The sequence below is a fragment of the Perca flavescens genome, chromosome 22 (genome assembly GCF_004354835.1).
Source record: "Perca flavescens isolate YP-PL-M2 chromosome 22, PFLA_1.0, whole genome shotgun sequence".
Lineage (NCBI taxonomy): Eukaryota > Metazoa > Chordata > Actinopteri > Perciformes > Percidae > Perca > Perca flavescens.
Window position 1 is genome coordinate 6,046,479 of NC_041352.1, and position 18,914 is coordinate 6,065,392.

The 18,914-nt window shown below is 41.7% G+C and overlaps 1 protein-coding gene across 3 annotated transcripts in view; it reads right to left on the bottom strand.

Annotated features, from left to right (window-relative positions):
- itgb1a (integrin, beta 1a) overlaps positions 1-18,914 on the bottom strand; it is a 37,704-nt gene that overhangs the window by 9,225 nt on the left and 9,565 nt on the right. For all 3 annotated transcript variants that reach the window (XM_028569020.1, XM_028569018.1, XM_028569019.1), the window contains exons 2-9: positions 6,831-6,897; positions 6,376-6,461; positions 5,104-5,347; positions 4,825-4,995; positions 2,928-3,166; positions 1,981-2,136; positions 1,024-1,119; positions 71-160 (exon numbers count right to left, since the gene is read on the bottom strand). In XM_028569020.1, coding sequence (XP_028424821.1) covers positions 71-160; positions 1,024-1,119; positions 1,981-2,136; positions 2,928-3,166; positions 4,825-4,995; positions 5,104-5,347; positions 6,376-6,461; positions 6,831-6,897 — 1,149 coding nt within the window. The remainder of the gene's footprint in view (positions 1-70; positions 161-1,023; positions 1,120-1,980; positions 2,137-2,927; positions 3,167-4,824; positions 4,996-5,103; positions 5,348-6,375; positions 6,462-6,830; positions 6,898-18,914) is intronic.

Consider the following 18,914-nt stretch of genomic DNA (forward strand, 5'->3'; position numbering starts at 1 on the left):
TCATGTGAGTAATAGAGTTTTTTTTTTAACAAGGGTGCTTGAAAATCAACATTCTCGCCAGTGTACTTACATTGTAAGCGTCTATAATAAGGTTGATTACATTGCTTGAGTTGGCAGACAGAGTGCCCACTGCAGACTTTGGTATCAGATTTTTCAGCTCCTAAGAAGAGAAGAAAAAAAGTTTAGAATAAAGCTAAATCCAAGCTTTGTTAATCTTGAGATATCTTGAATCTCTATTAGCAACAACACAGGAGGAAGAATATTTTTCTATTACCTTTTAAAGACTGTTGTGCATTTCATTACAGCCTGAAAATACACGTATACTGGTTTAGCCATTTAAAGGTGCTCTAAGCGATGTCACACGTTTTTTGTCAAATACAGCAAACATCGCCTCACTATCCGCAAGCTGCCTGTCCCCTGAACACACTGTAAAAAAAAACGCGGTCTCTGTAGACAGCCCAGGCTCCACAAACGGCAACAAAAACAAACTGGCCAACCTGCACCACCAAACATAACAAACAGTGTTCCAGCCAATAACCGACAAGAAGGATTTGGGGGTGGGGGTTTAGTGCGTGGAATGGAGGGGTAGGGGACGGGATAAGGAGGAGAGAGGTGTGAGCTAGCCTCCGTTTTGTTTGAAAATACTTTTGAATGTCAACAAGAAGTGCCCTCACCCAACATCGCTTAGAGCACCTTTAATTGCAGATGTAGATAAATACAACATTGATTTTAACCTTGAAATCATGGACTTGTTATTTTGCTTTGAAGCATACTGAAGCTACTGTGAGGCGACGTAAAAGAAAGAACTTTTATTAAATTCAGATGGAACTGGGTTGAACTGGCCTGAAAAGCAACGGCATGGCACAAGGAAATAATTAGAGCTTCAATGTGGATCCATAATTCACAGCAGAGGTACGCACTGGGTTACTTCCAATCACACACGCAGAAGGAATGAGGAAGGCAGGAAGTATGCTCAAAAAGAATGGGATAAAAGTGTGTCACGTAGAGAGAGAGAGAACTCACTTGGTAAACGGGCTGGAACTCCTCTGTGACTGCAAAGATAGTCTGAATGTTGTTGTCGCTCAGCTTCTGAACCAGGTGGGCAATGGAGGGATAGTCCTTCAAAACAGGATGGAGGAGAAAAGTCAAATTTACACTGAGTATGTTTACATGCAAACCAATATTCCACTAATATTCCAAATATGACAATATTCCAAATTTGATACAGGTCATGTAAACAGCATATTCCGGTTGGATATTCCGAATAAGGCCTCTTTCCAAATATTGCATTTTCCAATTAAAAGGTGCAGTAGGTAAGACTTATAAAACTAACTTTCTGTCATATTTGCTGAAACTGACCCTATGTTCCAGTAGAACTACATGAAGCAGGTCATTAAAAAAATAAATCTGGCTCCTCTGGCACCACCTACAGCCTGTAGTGCAATTTGCAAAAATCCACCGCTCCCTGTCCAGATGCACCAATCAGGGCCGGGGGGGGGGTGTCTAACTGCAGTCAATAACTGCTCATGCACAAACATGTATTCTCCCTTGTGGGGGGAGGGGCTTAGGAGACCTTTTTGGGCTTTAGCGGAAAGGTGGGAGGGACTGAGAATTTGTCGATGTTCAAATTTTTTGGCTAAGTCCTGGATCTTTGCAATCCTACCTACAGCACCTTTAAGACATTTGTTTTAGAAGCATTTTTTAGACATGTATAGAGCGCATCCAGAATATACTTCTCAATCGGGGTTTGTACCGCAGGCTTATGGTCAGCTCTGTGTGTTGCTATGGTTGCTGTACACAAACCAAGCAGCCAACAGTTTGCAGGGCTGCAGTCCCGATAAGAAGGAGAAACGGCTACTTATAAACATTATCAAAGACTTGGATACCAACAGGTTTTTGGATATGCACACGTAGTCACTGTAACACACAGTTAACACAAGTAGCACTGTAGAACAGGCCAACCAATACTGAGCAACTTACATAGTAGTGGCTCATGGTATACACATTGTCCTCCAAGTGACATTTTCCATCATTGGGCAGAACGATGCCACCCAGTTTGCCATCGCCGGCAAAGTGGAAGCCAGCATCAGTGGAGAACACAAGCAGACGAGTCACATTCCTCCAACCAATATGATTCTGAGAAATGAGAAGCAAAACACTCAAACTGCAAGTAATAACTGTCTGCCAACAGCGATATATCCTTTCTATAAAAGCTAAGGGAGAATATGACCAGCTTATAATTTGACTAGGGCTGTCAAACGATAAATTGTTTTTAATTGCAAATTTCTATAGTTAATCGCGATTAATCGCATGTTTTATCACATGATTAAAATTCAATTATTTTGCATTTCAGAACGGTTTTTAAGTACATATTAACAATGGAAAGCAATTCTTACCAATGTATCTTGTATCTATCAAAGTTTTGGAAAATAAAAAGCGCCATTCGGAATTGTGTTGCTGCTGCATTTCTCCATCATGCCTGCAGCCTGCAGTAGTAGGACGTGTTAGGAGGAAGTATGACAGCTTGATGATATGTAAAGGTGCGGCAAAGGGTCAACATAGTAGCCTGTTAGGCACGACATGAAGCTGAGTGAAGTGAAAATAAATGTATAAATGGCAGCATATTATTATATTACATTAATCGTGTTGAGATTAACGCGTTAATGCTGACAGCCCTAAATCTGACACATGAACTTCTGACTATTACTGCATCCAAAACTCTCCTTGTAAACACCCAAGGACTTATAAAATACCTTTTCACACATCACCCCATAAACGCATTTATTGGCGCTGTATCCCTCCAAGCAAGTGCGGTAATTGTGGGAAATTTACCTTTTAATTGAGAAACCTGAGAATGATTATTTCCCACAGGATCGCTGAAGGGAAACAGCTTTTTTCTTCTTTTTTTTGTTGCTGTTGTTGCTTACCCCACACACAGCCACTTGCATAATGGCATCAAACCCCCCTTCGGGAGAGTCCAGGTTTCCGGAGATGTGCTGCTGGCCCACCAGGGTGTTGAACCTCTGGCCATCGCTGGTCAGCTTCAGCACGTTCTTGTAGCTGAACGGGCTGGTGCAGTTCTGGTCGCCTGTGCACGGGTTTAGCAGCTTGGCCGGGGTGGTGCTGATGTATGGCATGACTGTCTTTTCCACAAAGGAGCCAAAACCTGTGAAAGACAAATGGATTCAGAATTTCATTTTAAACAACTTGAGCAAAAAAAAAAAAGAGGTCAACAAGTGCTATGGGTATAGTCTTAACAAGATCCTTGGTTTGGGACTGGGTGCGTTGGTCTAAAGCGTAAACCGACCCTACGCCGTAGACGGATGTGCACCTCTCAAAAAATATAATTACACGTCACGGCAATGCACAGTCTCTTGGACGTGGCTTGGTAGCGTTGCATTTCCTCCCAACTCATTTCCTGGTTCTCCTTCTCCATAAACAACGTGAAATCAAGGAGAGGTTTAACTTTTCCTGCTCCAGATTTCCCACCGTGGTCAGAAAGAACAGGGGACACACTTTGTTTCTCTCACTATGACTCTAGAGTCACTACTCCCTCCGAAACTAATCACCGTCACTCTCTCACTCGCTCTAACACACACACACACACACACACACACACACACACACACACACACACACACACACACACACACACACACACACACACACACACACACACACACACAGGCCCTGCTATTCTCTTAAAGAGAACAACGTACAAGTATTAACGTCAGGCCACTTATATAGGCTACGGCGAAAGCTCTGCGCGGAGCCTCCGTAGGACCATAAATCAAGCTTACGGGTAAGTTGACACCAAATGAGTTCAGAGGATGTTGATGAGCTCTCTGGGGATTCTTTGGTTTGTTTGTGCAGGTCACAAGAAGAGCATTCAAACTTGGGTGGCACTAAATACAAGACAACAGGACACCTGAAAAAACAAGGACAGTCAATCTACCTCAGGGGGGTTTCAAAGTCTGATACTGTGGACCCCCTAAGACAAAATCAAGACATCACCTGTACACCCCACACTGCTGTCACGATAAAAGTGTTTTTCCCTGAATACTACAGGCCAATGAATTATTATCAAATTAATATTATCATTTGTCTTACTTCTATCTGGGGGAGATCATTCTTTAGGTTTTGGAATAACGGTTCCCAGAATTTGGGAGCTTTGGAGGGTGTAAACAGCCAGTTGTGCTGGCTGCAGGCTACAATTTTTACCTATATTTGTTTACATTTAGACAAATTGGCATCATTAAAAATATGCTGAATTACCTATTAGCAGTTCCTGTTTGCAATGTACCCATGGATGTACAGACAACTATCACTGGATTACTTTGATACTGAAGAAAACTCAGAAACAATGATGATTATAAGGCAAGTTATGGAGTTAGAAGGAGCCTGTGATTTCTAAGCAGATTTATGGAAGTTTATTGTCGATGAAAAAAAAAAAGTGTAAGTCACACTGATTCTAAACATGTATCATGTCTGTGTGTTCTGATTAAACTGACAACACTGAAAACATAATTCTATGAGCTGTTACAGGCAATACAGCTGCTGCAAATATCACCGTTTGAAAACCTCTGATCTACAAGAGTACTTGAATAAGAACTGGTGACTGGAAATGACCAAAATGGTTTCAAGAGTATGTTTTTTTTTGCTTTTTGGCTACTAAATGTGTATTCTTGTAGTCGTTCCATCAACAGTCATTTTTTTGTTAAATAACCAAAACCAAAGTGGGGCAGTGAAAACTTTTAATTAATTTGCCCCAAAAAGAAACAAAGTGTAAAATGTGATCACACATCCCATAATGAAAATCCTCACCTATCCTGAAGTCGGAAGTGATCTTCATCATCTCCACCATTAGACTCGTTCCCAGGTTCTTGACGTTCTCCAGATCGTCCTTCATGGAGTAGGACAGATCCATCAAGTAGTACAGGTCGATGGGATAATCTTCCGCTCGTTTGAACTTTAAGTTGAAAGTTTGAGGCTCACCTACATAAAGTTACCGTTGTTAAAAAAAAAAAAGCCAAAGTGGACTAATCAAATCCGAAAGAAGGTAAGAACAGCTTCAGAAAAAGCTTCGCTCAAATGTATTCTCACCAGATCGCAGGGTAAGGCTGAGTTTCTGGGGCTGGATCTGCGTGATGTCCTCTGGCCTCTTTGGCGTCTCTGGCCTCTCTGGTTTGTCTGGTGTTCCCCTTGTGCGATTTGTCACTGGTTTGTTCTTGAGGATCTTCTGTTCCCCGTGTGGGTTCTCGATCATGGCATCACTACAGCCCCTTTTGATCAAAGACTGCAGCTCGTCACAACGGGTCGACACAGTCTCACCCTGTTTCAGGAATTTCTACGAGAAGCGACAGCAGCAAAGGGAGAATTAAAGGGACAATCCATTCATTACACAAAAGGAAATCGGTTTGTTATGAGACACACTACTCAGTCCGTGGAAGCTGTTGCATAATGTCTTTTGTGGCTCAGGAGGAGCTTTTATCAGTTTATTTATTATTTTTTTTTTTTTTAGCTTTATCTTGGCTGAGGCTTGGAGACTGCAAGTTTAAAACAGAAAGCCTACGTTACAAACTGGGAGCATTGTAGGTGACACATGGGCATTTACATACATTCATACATTTAAGAGTTGCATTATGGAGTATGTAGCGTTTGTCTAAAGTGTGTGCTAAAAACAAAAGTAAGGATATTTTGGCCTCTACTGCTCTGAAGTCCTGTAACTTTATTAAAGTGCAATACAAAAAACAGTGACTTTATCACTTCATATTAGTCTAGTTCTGAAATGATTCATCAAAAACAATTTTGATAATCATTTTAGTTATTTTTTGTGCAAAAATACTTCTCAAATGTGAGGAATAGGACTACAACTTATCGATTTTCTACTTTTTATTTTATTGATGAATGAAGTGATCATTTTTACAAAACATCAGAAAACACTTCAAAATGCCCCTCGTCACTATATGTGATCTCTTTTAATTGCCTGTACTGTCTGACCAACTGAAAAATCCAAAATGAAAAGATATTCAATCTACAAAAATATCCTTTTCGGCTCTACTGTAGTAAATTGAAAATCTTTCAGTTTTGGACAGTTGACAAAAGTCTGACAATACTAGGAATTTGAAGACATCACCTTGGGCTTTAGGAAATTGTGATGGGTGTTTTTCATTATTTTTTTGATATTTCACAGGCTAAACAAGTAATGGATTACATAAAAAAATGATCACAGACAATAATTGGCTGCAGCCCTACATTAAGCACGATCCAAGACTACATGCTCACTATCGCTTTGGGCTATGCCTAATGGCACCACAATGGCATCAAACTGCATTTCTCAGCAGCGATTATGGCTGACAGCTTCGATTCACATACCGGGTCTTTACACCAGCCACATTTGGCTCCCGCCTGGACGCACTCCCCGCAGTATTTGGCATTGGCATTGATGCACTCGTTCCCCTCTGGATGGAAAACAAAGAGAGAAGAGAGGAGGAGGCAGAGTCAGAGGGAGCAGTGGCACAGCACAGGCCCTGCAAAGTAAGCAGCCCGTTAAGCCCCCCGTCTTTATACATCAGTTCATCTGGAACACTGTGTGGCTCAATGGTAATTGGAGACAGAGACGGAATATTCTGTCTTTTCCATTCTCCTCTATGCTCTGTGATGCTAAGGTGGATATGTGGTCAATTACATCTTTAAGATAAAGTAGCCAGGAGTCCCTTTCTGGGGGGTGGGGGGGTGTCATTATGTCATCATTACTCATACGTTTACTATGCATGCTGACATCAACGACAAATCATGTTACGGCAAAACAGTATGTAGGCCAATCTTACCTTTCTGAGCATTACTGTAACAAAAGACTCCTAACAATGTGGATATCAAGAGCAGCTTCAGGTCCATCTGAAAACACACACAAGAAAAACATATTTTAAATGTGTTGTTGTCTCATCAAAGAGCTACTGTTGTTTTGGAAAGCAATATGCCAATTTGTGATTATCTCTTTGTTAACAGTAATAGGTTGTGTGCCCTGGTAGCCTAAATGCTTGAATTACTAATTTCCTGAACAAAAGGGTCGCGAAGAGCGAGAGCGTCTCAGAGAGATGACAGATTGAATGTGTAAATGGCTTGGTAATAACTGGAGATAATAAATTATCCAGTGGCAGGGGTTCGGCTATTCTTAGTCGGTCTAAGGCTAACAGGCAGCTAATTCAATTCAGACCATTTTCACATCCAAGCGTGTATGCACACATTTACGTACAGGCACTATCACACTGACTCGCCCATGGGTTGGACTGCAGCCTCCTATTTCCCACAATCCCTTTTACTGTAAATAGCATCAGCTCCCTAGAGTCAAACCCTCTCTGTTTGTGTATGTATATTGATCCCTTGTCTGTGAGCAGGCCATTTGCCATATTGATGGCTCTTGTCCAACTCTTAATGCAAAGCTTCTCATTAACTTAGGAGACGTAAGCTGAAGGACATTTCTCTGCACTAATGGGCTGATTTGTGAGCAGTCTACATGCAAGCCATGCTATGGGGGCGCTTCTGTGAGATTCGACTTAAGCATAGTGGTACTTTGAGCAAAAGCTTGCCAGCATGCTCACAATGACAATGGTAACATGCTGAGGTTTAGCAGGTCTAATATTTGCCATGTTCACCATCTTAGTTATGCAAACATTTGCTAATTAGCACTAAACACAAATAGCAACTGAGGAATAATGGTGCAGGACATTCTTGTTAGGAACACGAATGTCTGAATAGCTGCAAAGGTACAGTATGTCTGGACCAAAATGGCCGACCAACGAATCAACCCACCAACCAACCAACCAACCAACCAACCTAGTTAAGCGTCTTACTCATGGTGGGGCTACAGAAAAAGTCAGGGGATCAGCAAAGATTCATCGATTAGTCAAAATGGTGGAAAATGTGGATCAGTGTTTCCCAAAGCCCAAGACAACGTTCTCAAATGTCTTGTTTTGTCAACAACTCAGATATTCACTTTACTGTCATAAGAGTGAAGAAACTGCAAAATATTCACAAGGAGAATTTTTACTTTTATTTAATAAAGAAATGACTCAAACCGATTCATCGATTATCAAAATAGTCGGCGATTTATTTAATAGTTGACAACTAATCAATTAAATCCACTAATCTTTGCTGCTCTAGTCTGTAGCACATTTTGTCCCAATGGATTCAGTAGATGTTGACCAAAATCGCTCAAGCTCATGGTGGCACTGGAGGAAAGTTTAGGAGATCACAAAAGTTACTAGAAGTGAAAGCAGTTATGACGGCTTCCAAGCCTCCCCGGCGCAAGTCTCCCCCGAAGACCCGCCCAGCACACATAAGCGATACCCAAGGCGCAACGGTGGGGAGGCAAACGTCAGGAAATATTGTGAGGTGTGAGCTTCAACGTCTGTAGTACATTGCCTTTGCAAATTTTCCATTTACATTGATTTAGTTATAGGCCTAAACGCGGCTACGTTGATTATAGCGCTCCCTTTTGGCCAATCTTCACCAAATAAGGTACAGAGCCTACTAATACTACCATACTAATTTTTGTGCGGATAGCAATTAATTTGGCTGAGATATGCTGAAGTTCATGTTGGTAGCTAGCTACGAAATTTAGTTTGGTCGGTAATTGCGCATAGTTTTACCTAACAAAATCCTTTTGATAACTTGTAATCAGGTCCATCTGGAGATGCTACGTACCAAGTTTCTTGCAAAACAGTCGTACGGCCTAGGAGGAGTTCGAAAAAGTTTGCTTTACAAACGCGGTTCCCAGCCCCCTCGGGTTTGGACCCCTAATATTCCTAAGGAAAACAATAGGGTTCCACAGCTCCACTGGATCTGTGAACCATGTTGCATTGCAAATGCAGTTCCCAGCCCCCTCGGGCTTGGAGCCCTAATTATAATACACCCTCTGTGGACCATTTACATAATTTCATTCAAATCCATCCAATAGTTCCGGAGATATTTCACTCCAAACAAAGACCAACCGCCCGACTGCTAGCATGGCTACAAATTGCCTGAGAAGATTTCCTTGAGTTTGAAGGTACAGTTTTATTGACTATAAATAATCATGAGAACAGAGCTGAGGTTATATTTACAGTCTGCACAACAAATTTTCAGTGACCCCTAACTATCATCATAAATTCCACATTACTGCTGCTGTCTCAAAAGACTTATTTAGCATTGACACCCTTTTGGAATTCTCATCAGCTCTCATTGGCAGTTCTAATAATCGACAGCTGGGAGGGCTCCTACAGAGGAACACAGATTCTATGGTCCGATGTTGTATTATGGTGCACTGGCCCGGGCCGAATCGAATTAACATGTGGAATGTAAAAACAATATCCCGCTTGACCATAAATCACAAACTCATGGGAGCCATTTCTAAGAGAATCTCCACAGTAGCTAATGTCTACCACGCTGGGTATTAAAGCATGAGGTTCAAATTAGAGCTAGACAGACAGTGATGAAGCGACAAAACTTTTCTTCTTCGTTTTTCAGACCAATGGTCGTTGCTGGCTATGTAGAGAGGCTACATTAAAAGACTGCATTCCCTTACACTGTGGTAAAGGAAGCTCTGACGTTCGGTGTGCGCGGTGTTGAGTGATGCATTCCTGAGTGCCTGTGTGAGCGCGTGTGTGTGTGTGCGCGCGCGTGTGTGTCCGTTTATATAGACACAGACGGGCAGACGGTCTGTCTACAGCCCCCCCAGATTAGATCTGTTGGCTTGAATCTCCACTGCTGTACATGGGCTGTGTGTGTGTGTGTGTGTGTGTGTGTGTGTGTGTGTGTGTGTGTGTGTGTGTGTGTGTGTGTGTGTGTGGTGCTTCCATGTGAGATAAATACCACATTTAATGTGGTTCTTCCTCTGTTACAGCATCACACCCTACTGAAGCTAGTAGACTTTCAAGAGGATAACTGTGTCACAAAATATTACGCGATGACCTAAAATAAAAGATCCACCCAGCATTTGATCCTTGTGCAGTTTGTGGTGTATGGTAAGTACATGCACAATGAACAAGTGATTTCCATGAAAAACCAAGCTTAAAATGAAGGAATTTAGGTTCACATTCCTCTTATAACAAAACCACACACTAGATATTTTCTTTCCACTCTCGCTGGGGTTTCGACTTCAGCTCCAAGGAATCATTCAAATGCAGACAACGTCTACAAAACGCCAGCCAGGTGTCAAGTTAAGAAAAATAACCACGTTTTCAATCCTGCGAAGCTTAGCAGCTGCACAGGAATGCTCAATAAAAACCTACAGTAAAATGTAGATGGAGAGCAGTCCAACAAAAGGTCTAGGAGCAGGATGTTATGCTGCCTTAAAGTGCACATCCAAAGACGTCGTAATTGTCAGCATTTCAAGGTGGTTTTCGGTCAACATGGCCACTATAACAAATTGTTTGTGTGTAACATTTTATGAATTTTATGAATGTGTTAGTCTGGTTGAGTCCAAAGTTGAATGTCTGTGACCGGCAACATTTTTTCTTCACTTTGTTGTTTTAAAGATATTTTTTAGGACTTTTTATTTAGAACAGCTGAAGAGACAGGAAATGGGGGAGAGAGAGGGGGGATGACATGCAGCAAAGGGCCTCGGGTCAGATTTGAACTCGGGGGGTTCAAATGGGGCATGTTCCCTACCAGCTGAGCTAGAGGCCGACCCAAACTTTCCATCATTTTTACATAAAATTAATGTATCATGAGTAGAAATTGAAGGGGGTATAGCAAGTGTTTTTTCTGCCGATGCCCTCAGAAATCTATTTAAGACGTAAAAAGCCAGAATAAAGATGGAAAAACACAAATCAATCATGACAATTATATTTATCCATTTGCAAGGTTTATATAGTTGACCCCTCCAAAAAAACTTTATCATTAATGATGAAGACCGTGAGATGTGGTTAAAAGTGCTCAAAAAAGGTTTTTGGGGTCAAACATGCATTCTATCAGGTACAATTGAAATTTTTTGGCAAATGGGTTCTCTTTGTTATATCTGTACAGGAAACAGCTGTGCATAGCCACAACATCATAGCATGGTTTGCAACCTGATATTTTTTTAGTAGATAAGCAGAGACATGGCTGACTATCCTGTTAGCTTCCTGCTCTTTAAACGGGTATTTATTCAGTTTTTCTATGTTTAAGCCCAGAGAGAAGCTGCAGCTGAGGTGGTGGTGGTGGTGGTAGGGGGGGTGTGTGAGTTTAACCGTGCTAGTGAAATGGCTGTAGGCATGGCAATGTCAGCCTGATGGTCAGTCCGTCCACCACTGAAATATCTCAACAACTGCTGGATTGATTGCTATGAACTTTTGACAAACAAATCTTGTCCATTGAACCAATATATGAACTAAAATATTTAAATAGTGCAGCAATCCATAATAGTTTAATTTAAAATGATAGTCTCGCATTACCAGACCTTCCTCCACAGCACTGCGGTTGAGGATCTGGCTAGTCCACACAGCATTACGGGAAGAGAGAAAAACACGCTCTGGTTTATTGGCATTTCTTTAAACCAATCACAATCGTCATGGGTGGCGCTAAGCGCCGGACGCAATAACGGTGCCTCTGCAAAATAACCTCGGGAAGGAACTTGTTTTGGTGGAACGCGTGCTCGGGTTGTTTTAGTCGGTCAACAGAAAACTCAGAATATTCTAGCTAGCTGTCTGGATTTACCCTGCAGATATCTGAGGAGCAGTTAACCATAGTCCTCAGAAATCCTGACTACACTTCAAACTAATTCTGACTTTCCTAGCTATATTAAGTATGTTTTGAGTTATTCATACAAGCTTAGTTGGGAAGAACCCAATTTGCAACAATCTGTGGAAAATCTGAGTTTCAGGAGGCCTGATGCTCAGATACCGTACACGCATATCATTTTGGACAAGCAAGATGATGCCAAGAAAAACATTATCTTGTATCAATGAGTGACATCACTATAACTTATACAGTCTGGACCACGAGGTGTGAAAAGTGCACGCTGCGAAAAGTACACTTTCATAAACAGCTTGAATAGTTTGGTTGTGGCACAGATATGAATTGCTCATGTACAGAGGAGAGGGATGAGGACTATTAGAGAGGTTTGCATAACAACCACAATGCTCAGATGTATTTGTCCATGGTTAAGCATAAAAATAAAAATACATTCCAGACAGTTTTTCCTGACTACCGCAAGACATAGCAGCACTGGTTATTCTCTTACAGTTTACATAGCTCCCACACTCTCCCTGCCTCTCAGGCAGACACCAGCATGTGTACACAAATTTCACTCCTCAACGCCCTGCCCACTTGTCACACACACCTGAGCTGTGACTAATGGCATCCCAATGTTTTATGGGCTTTCCAAAGCTCTATCAGTTGGCAGGAGAAGGTGATGCATGGCAGACACTGTGGTGCGTGACTAAAACGGGCTGAGCTACTCAGGCATTCCAGAGGGACTGAACGCTGCCTGACCAGGATAGTAACCTGCAACAGTGTTACTGCTCTTTGGGGAAATGGGAGCTGTGAGACCCATGATGAAGCGATGCCAGGGGCACTTTTATCTCCTTTTTTAAGGGGTGCTGGAGCACCTCTTAAAGGTCTCGTGACATGGTGCTCTTTGGATGCTTTTATATAGACCTTAGTGGTCCCCTAATACTGTATCTGAAGTCTCTTTTATATAAACCTTAGTGGTCCCCTAATACTGTATCTGAAGTCTCTTTTATATAGACCTTAGTGGTCCCCTAATACTGTATCTGAAGTCTCTTTCCCCTAATACTGTATCTGAAGTCTCTTTTATATAGACCTTAGTGGTCCCCTAATACTGTATCTGAAGTCTCTTTTATATAGACCTTAGTGGTCCCCTAATACTGTATCTGAAGTCTCTTTTATATAGACCTTAGTGGTCCCCTAATACTGTATCTGAAGTCTCTTTTATATACACCTTAGTGGTCCCCTAATACTGTATCTGAAGTCTCTTTTATATACACCTTAGTGGTCCCCTAATACTGTATCTGAAGTCTCTTTTATATAGACCTTAGTGGTCCCCTAATACTGTATCTGAAGTCTCTTTTATATAGACCTTAGTGGTCCCCTAATACTGTATCTGAAGTCTCTTTCCCGAAATTCAGCCTTGGTGCAGAATTACAGTCACTAGAGCCAGTCCCACAATGAGCTTTACTTAGGATGTGCCATTTCTGTGTCTGTAGCTATTGATGAGGAGAGAGGGGGGGGGGGGGGCAAGAAAATAGTGCTTGTCAGCCATTAGTCAAAATCACATTAAGCTTTAATTTTCAGAAGTCACTGATACTGCATACTGGAAATATCTGCTTTTCCATAGATACATCTCCAATTTCATTTGTAATACCACATCACCTTTGCAGCAATGGCCCTGTGACTCAGAGCATTAAAGTAAGTTTTCTCCAGATTATTGGTGTCTTTCTAGTTACACAATTCAGTGTTTGCCCTACCACGATGGTCCAAAAATGATGTTAAAAGGCACAGTTAACACCGTAGAATAATGTTTAAGAAGGTTACGTTAAAAGGGTGCCAGGCACTCCTAAAGCTCTGATCCTGGAATCGCCACTGAGCTATGCTTTATTTGTAACACCCTGATTCCCACAACCCCATTTCCCCAGTTTGTTTAACTGATTAGTCAATTGAATCAAAACTTAAGTTTAACGATTCACAATTTTAAATCATTTTGTTTGCTCATATTATGCTCATCTTCTGGTTCATAATTGTATTTAGAGGTTATTATATTTTTTGTTGTACTACACATAGCTGCAGCTCCTCTTTTCACCCTGTGTGTTGAGCTCTCTGTTTTAGCCACAGAGTGAGGCATCACACTTCTGTTCCATCTTTGTTGGGAGTCGCACATGAGCAGTAGCTAGGTAAGGACTACTAGCCAGTCAGAAGCAGAGTATGAGGGCGTGCCATGCTAGCAGCTAGGTGAGCATTATAATGTGTGACGCACGTTTGTTTCTGAAGTAAAGGCTGGACTACAACAGAGCTGTTTGGAGCAGTTTGTGAACAGTGGTTTCTGTTGGAGATGGTAAGTCCCTTTGGGAGGGACTTTGGGCTTTTTCACTTTGTAAAGCTATAACGTGCACAAAAAAGATATATAACACAATAAAGGAACAGGAAAAAGCCCAAAAGCATAATATGAGCACTTTAAGACTTAATTTTCGTCTTGTTTAGATGCTTCAACTAAGTAGAGCACGGACGTCCACTTTAATGGCTGGTTTTACTGAAAGGTCCCAAGCACTAACTCGTCTGCTCCTGCTGTTTGTGTGTCTGGACATCAGCCTGATATCTGCAGACAGCTGGCTAGCTAGCGTTAGCTACCAACTGGTCGAAACCGACTGAACCAAATAGAACCCACACACAATGTTCCATGAACTCCCATGGCTTCACCTCTCATAACCACAGATGATGATTACCAAATGATCTGTAAACCTTTAAGAAATCAATTGGAAACCATATGCATATAATATTTGGATGGTAATTATAAAGTTGCAACTGATTATTATAATACCTTGATGGTTAATGAATAATTTTAAAGCATCTATGAACATGATTAGACAATTATCAGTGTACAAAAATTCAAATAATCATCTCTTTTATGGATCACCCAAAAAAAGATGTAAAAAATAATGTTACTTGATGCTTTATAAACCACTTATTAATTATTAACTAATTATCATAAGCATTAGCATACTTGCAACTTTATAATAGCAGTGTTTCCTCTATGTTGATTGGCAAGTGGCGGTCCGCCACGGTTAGATTTCTTCCGCCACGGTATCAGAAATATCCGTCAATCAGCAGTGATTGTTGGAGAGTCGCAGAATAGCGTGGATACGCGCTTCACAACGCGAGTGGGCACGCGTGCCACTCAGAGAAAAGGGAGAAAGAAAAAAGAGACAGGCTGTCCGGAGGACCCGGTTGAGATGGCATGTGTGCATCCTCGAGAACTGTAAGTCCTATAGCCTAACTTATGTTGTCAGTTCATTTAAGCCTGTATTAGTCTATAGTTCTTGCACATTTTTATTTTCACCTTCACCTGCTAGCTAAATTGCACGTGGCTGTTGATTCAATACAATGCCCTTGATAATCATAGTAGGCTAAACCGTGATTATTTCATACATTCATGTCCCGAAACATATTGTGGGAAATTTATTCAACATAATTCCAGCCAAATAACAATTAAAAGGAGGCTATGTTATTTGAACATTTATAACCTAACCTAACTGGCACTGCCTCCGTTTTGGTGTCTGCTGCGGTGCGCAGCGCAGCTTGGACCGTGCACCGCTGCCCTTTTTTTTTCCTCCATAAACTCTGCTCTCAGCTCAGCATGAACTTCCTCCGGGACATTTTACAGCTGGTGCACTCCTTGGAGAGGATGTGTGTAATGATTCCATCCAGTTGTAGCATGTATAAAGTTATATAAACACATAGACAGCTACCGGCCACCTAGGCTACGTGTAGGCCTACGGCGCCTTTCACAGAGCGAGCGCCCGGTGCTTTTCTTCTGATTCAGAACAGAGTCCATCTACGCCGTAGCCTGCGTTACCGACTCTGGCTCTGGCCCGCGTCCGACAGAGCCGTGACCGAACCCGGCCCGAGCCCGGCCCGAGCTGCATTAAGAAATTTGTGTCCAAGCCCACACAGTTAAAATCTAATTTTTTTCCTCATACTAATGACACATGTAGGCTACGTTTGTTTGTGTGGAAAGCCCTTTTTTATTAAGCAACTGTAGGAAGGCATTTGGAAATGTCGGAAGATGAGCGCATCAGCGCATGGGGAAACAAGCGCAAAGAGCACCTTTCCTGATCGCTTCGTTTCCGACGGTGATCAGAAAACCAGGGGAGACTGGTTACCTCCAGGGCCGACGTTATAACATGAATAACCACCAACTCTGCTCCGGTTGCATCTACAACACGTCTGCTTCCTCTTTCTCTATCTCTCTTCTGCCCACTTAGGCTACCACCTTAATGCCCTTAATGCCCTAATATTTGTTACTCGAGACCGCTAGTTACGTTTCTCTGACAGACTATGATTATTACTAAGCAACCAAGATGCATCTTCAACCACGCAAAAGATTAAAAACAAAACCGCGAAAATGGCCAAAATAGGTAAAAGTGATTGTATTTTCTTTGCCTTTTGTGTAATGTATATAGCCTAAAAACAATTTTAAATGAAAATACAGACTATTTTAGGAAAAGTCAGGTACCAGCAGGATTGTATATTTTTATTTAGCAAAGTTATTACACATATACATTTCAAAACAGGCCTCAGAGGTGCCATCTAGCAGCATGTATGCTACTCAGCATTAATGGGCCACCTCTTTCTGAATTCCCCTATAACCGAGCCTTGGAGTTGTTTTTCCAAAAGCCAAGAAAAATCAAATGCACACAGCAAGGCTACCAACTTTGCCACTGAGGCAAATATGCAATTAGTTTCATTATGAATGGTTTCATACTATAGCCTACTTTGGGTTTTGGTTTCCCTATGAAGAATTTCTTGTAAAATTCATTTTGAAACCTACAGTTCCTCAAAAATACAGTTCAATCAAAACGAAATCAAAATACGCCTCATTGTGTGTGAATAGTGGTGAATAAATATATTTGTTTGTGTTGCAGTGTCCGTTCCGTTTAATACATAAAACATTTGGTGGCGGGGCGGGGCGCGGGACCTGGGGGGGGGTTCCGACAGTTCTGCCCCCACTGCTAAAAATAATCCTAGAGGAAACACTGAATAGCATCCAAATAATAACTGGTAACGGCTTGAATGTAACGAACATTCATTAAAGATGCCCTGCCACACGTATTTCATTACTTTGTGGTAATGTCAGAAGTTCTACCATGGACTCTGTAACATTTTTAGTTTCAAGCCATTCTAGCGTGGTATAGAAAGCCTACAGGAAGGCTCAGCTCGATTTCTGCCAGTTCTCATTAATATTCAACAAGCTAAGCTGTTTGAATCTGATTGGCTAACAGCTAGCCAATGAGAGCCTGGCTGTCACAATCCTTTACCCAGCCCAGAGGGCGAGCTAATGAATATTAATGAGCTCATGCAACATAATGTTAGACTGACCAGCTTTTGTAATTGGCCTGATTTCTCTGCTTATTTCTGTTCAGTGGCTAGAGCTGACAAAGGAGGTAGCAGTTCATTTTCACATTCACCACATAACACAAACACATATGGACCTTACATATTTCAAAAAATGCAAGTAAAAACGGTTTTGTATGGCAGGGCACCTTTAATGTCAAAACGTTACGCACTAAAGCTTTAATAGAGCAAAACAAACCTTAGATGTGAAGGGGATTTACTTTCCTTTAAACTGAGCTGCATTTGCATCGCAATACTTTTGTGCAAGTGCTAAGCAAGCACTGCCATGAATAATGACCAGCAGAGTCAGGGAGCTAGACACAGTATAGCAGTAAAGAAGCTGGCGGCTCAGAGTCACAGCGCTCTTTGTAGGAGAAGGTCTGGGCTAAGAATGACTGTTATTCTCTGGCCGTGAAAAGAAGGAATGGAAAAGAAGGAAAAACAGGAAAGGGAGGTGCACAACTCAGGAGGGGAAAGGGTGTGCTTGAAGTCCAAGGGATTGGAACAAACAGACTCTCCTCTGCTGAGTTAGCCATTTAGTCATTCCTAAACATGCCTCCTCCATTTATACAGTATTAGTCTGGTTGTTTAGGCCTTTTTAATGTAAATACAATATTAATGAGTTAATTTAGTAAAGGCAACTAAGTGAAAATTAACAGCTATTTTAGACTTTGAGGATCTAAAGTAAAGTTAATAATTAAATCATTCCAAGATGCATTCAGTCCCTCCACTGTTGTCTGTGAAGTATCTCTGGCATTCTTTACTCCCATCCTCCGTCTTTCTCCCCCTTGTTTCCTCTCCCACTCTCCTTCTCTCTCTCCCTTCTCCGTCAAACCACCCACACAATTGCTCAGTTCACTCCCTCCACTGTGAGCCACGCCAAACCAGTGGCCCCTTGACTTCACATACCCTTCAAACAGCGCAGAGAGGAACATGTCTGAGCTCTGAGACGTACAAGCCGCCCGACAGAACCGCAGGAGAATGCCAAACAGTGTCTGTCTGTGTCTCTGTCCCCCCCCCACCACCACCACCACGTCCCACCACCATCCGGAGGACCCTCTCATAGCAGACAAAAGCAATGAATCAGACTGCCCTCTGAGACCATGACAGAGGCTCTGATCCTTAAAGTGTTCCCACTCACTGTCCCCTTTTTGCCAGAAGAGCCTCTGTGTGATAAATAATACTAATGAGGCAAATGTTGATGTCTTTAATCTTTTGGTTCTTTCATTGCCTCTAGGACATCGATACTGGCCAACAATCCAATGTGATTTTTCCACAAAAGAAAAAAAAACAAAAAAACAAAAAAAGACAAAAATACTCCAGGAGAAAGGAATGGAGACACAAATGCCTAGAAAAAAATGTCATCATAGTTTTCACATTACATGAGCTTTCCGGTTTCGATGCCACAGAGTTTCCATCAAGTCTGATTCAGCCTGCCATCCTTTATTTTTAGCCTCGAAGAAATATACACAAATGTTAATGACATAGGCTTCTATTTCGGTTTTCATATTTCGGGATTTAGGGCACTAGAATGATAAAAATTACTCTGCACAGTTGTGAAAAATAGCTATCAAGATAACGTCAGCACCGATAGGACCTTAAAGTGCTCATATTTTTGGCTTTTCCCCGGTTTACAAAGTGAAAAAGCCCAAAGTCCCCCCCCAAAGGGACTTACCATCTCCAACAGGAAACACTGTTCACAAACTGCTCCAAACAGCTTTATTGTAGTCCAGCCTTTACTTCAGAGACAAACGTGGTCACTTTGTAACACACGTTATAATGTTCGCCTAGCTGCTAGCATAGCACGCCCTCATACTCTGCTTCTG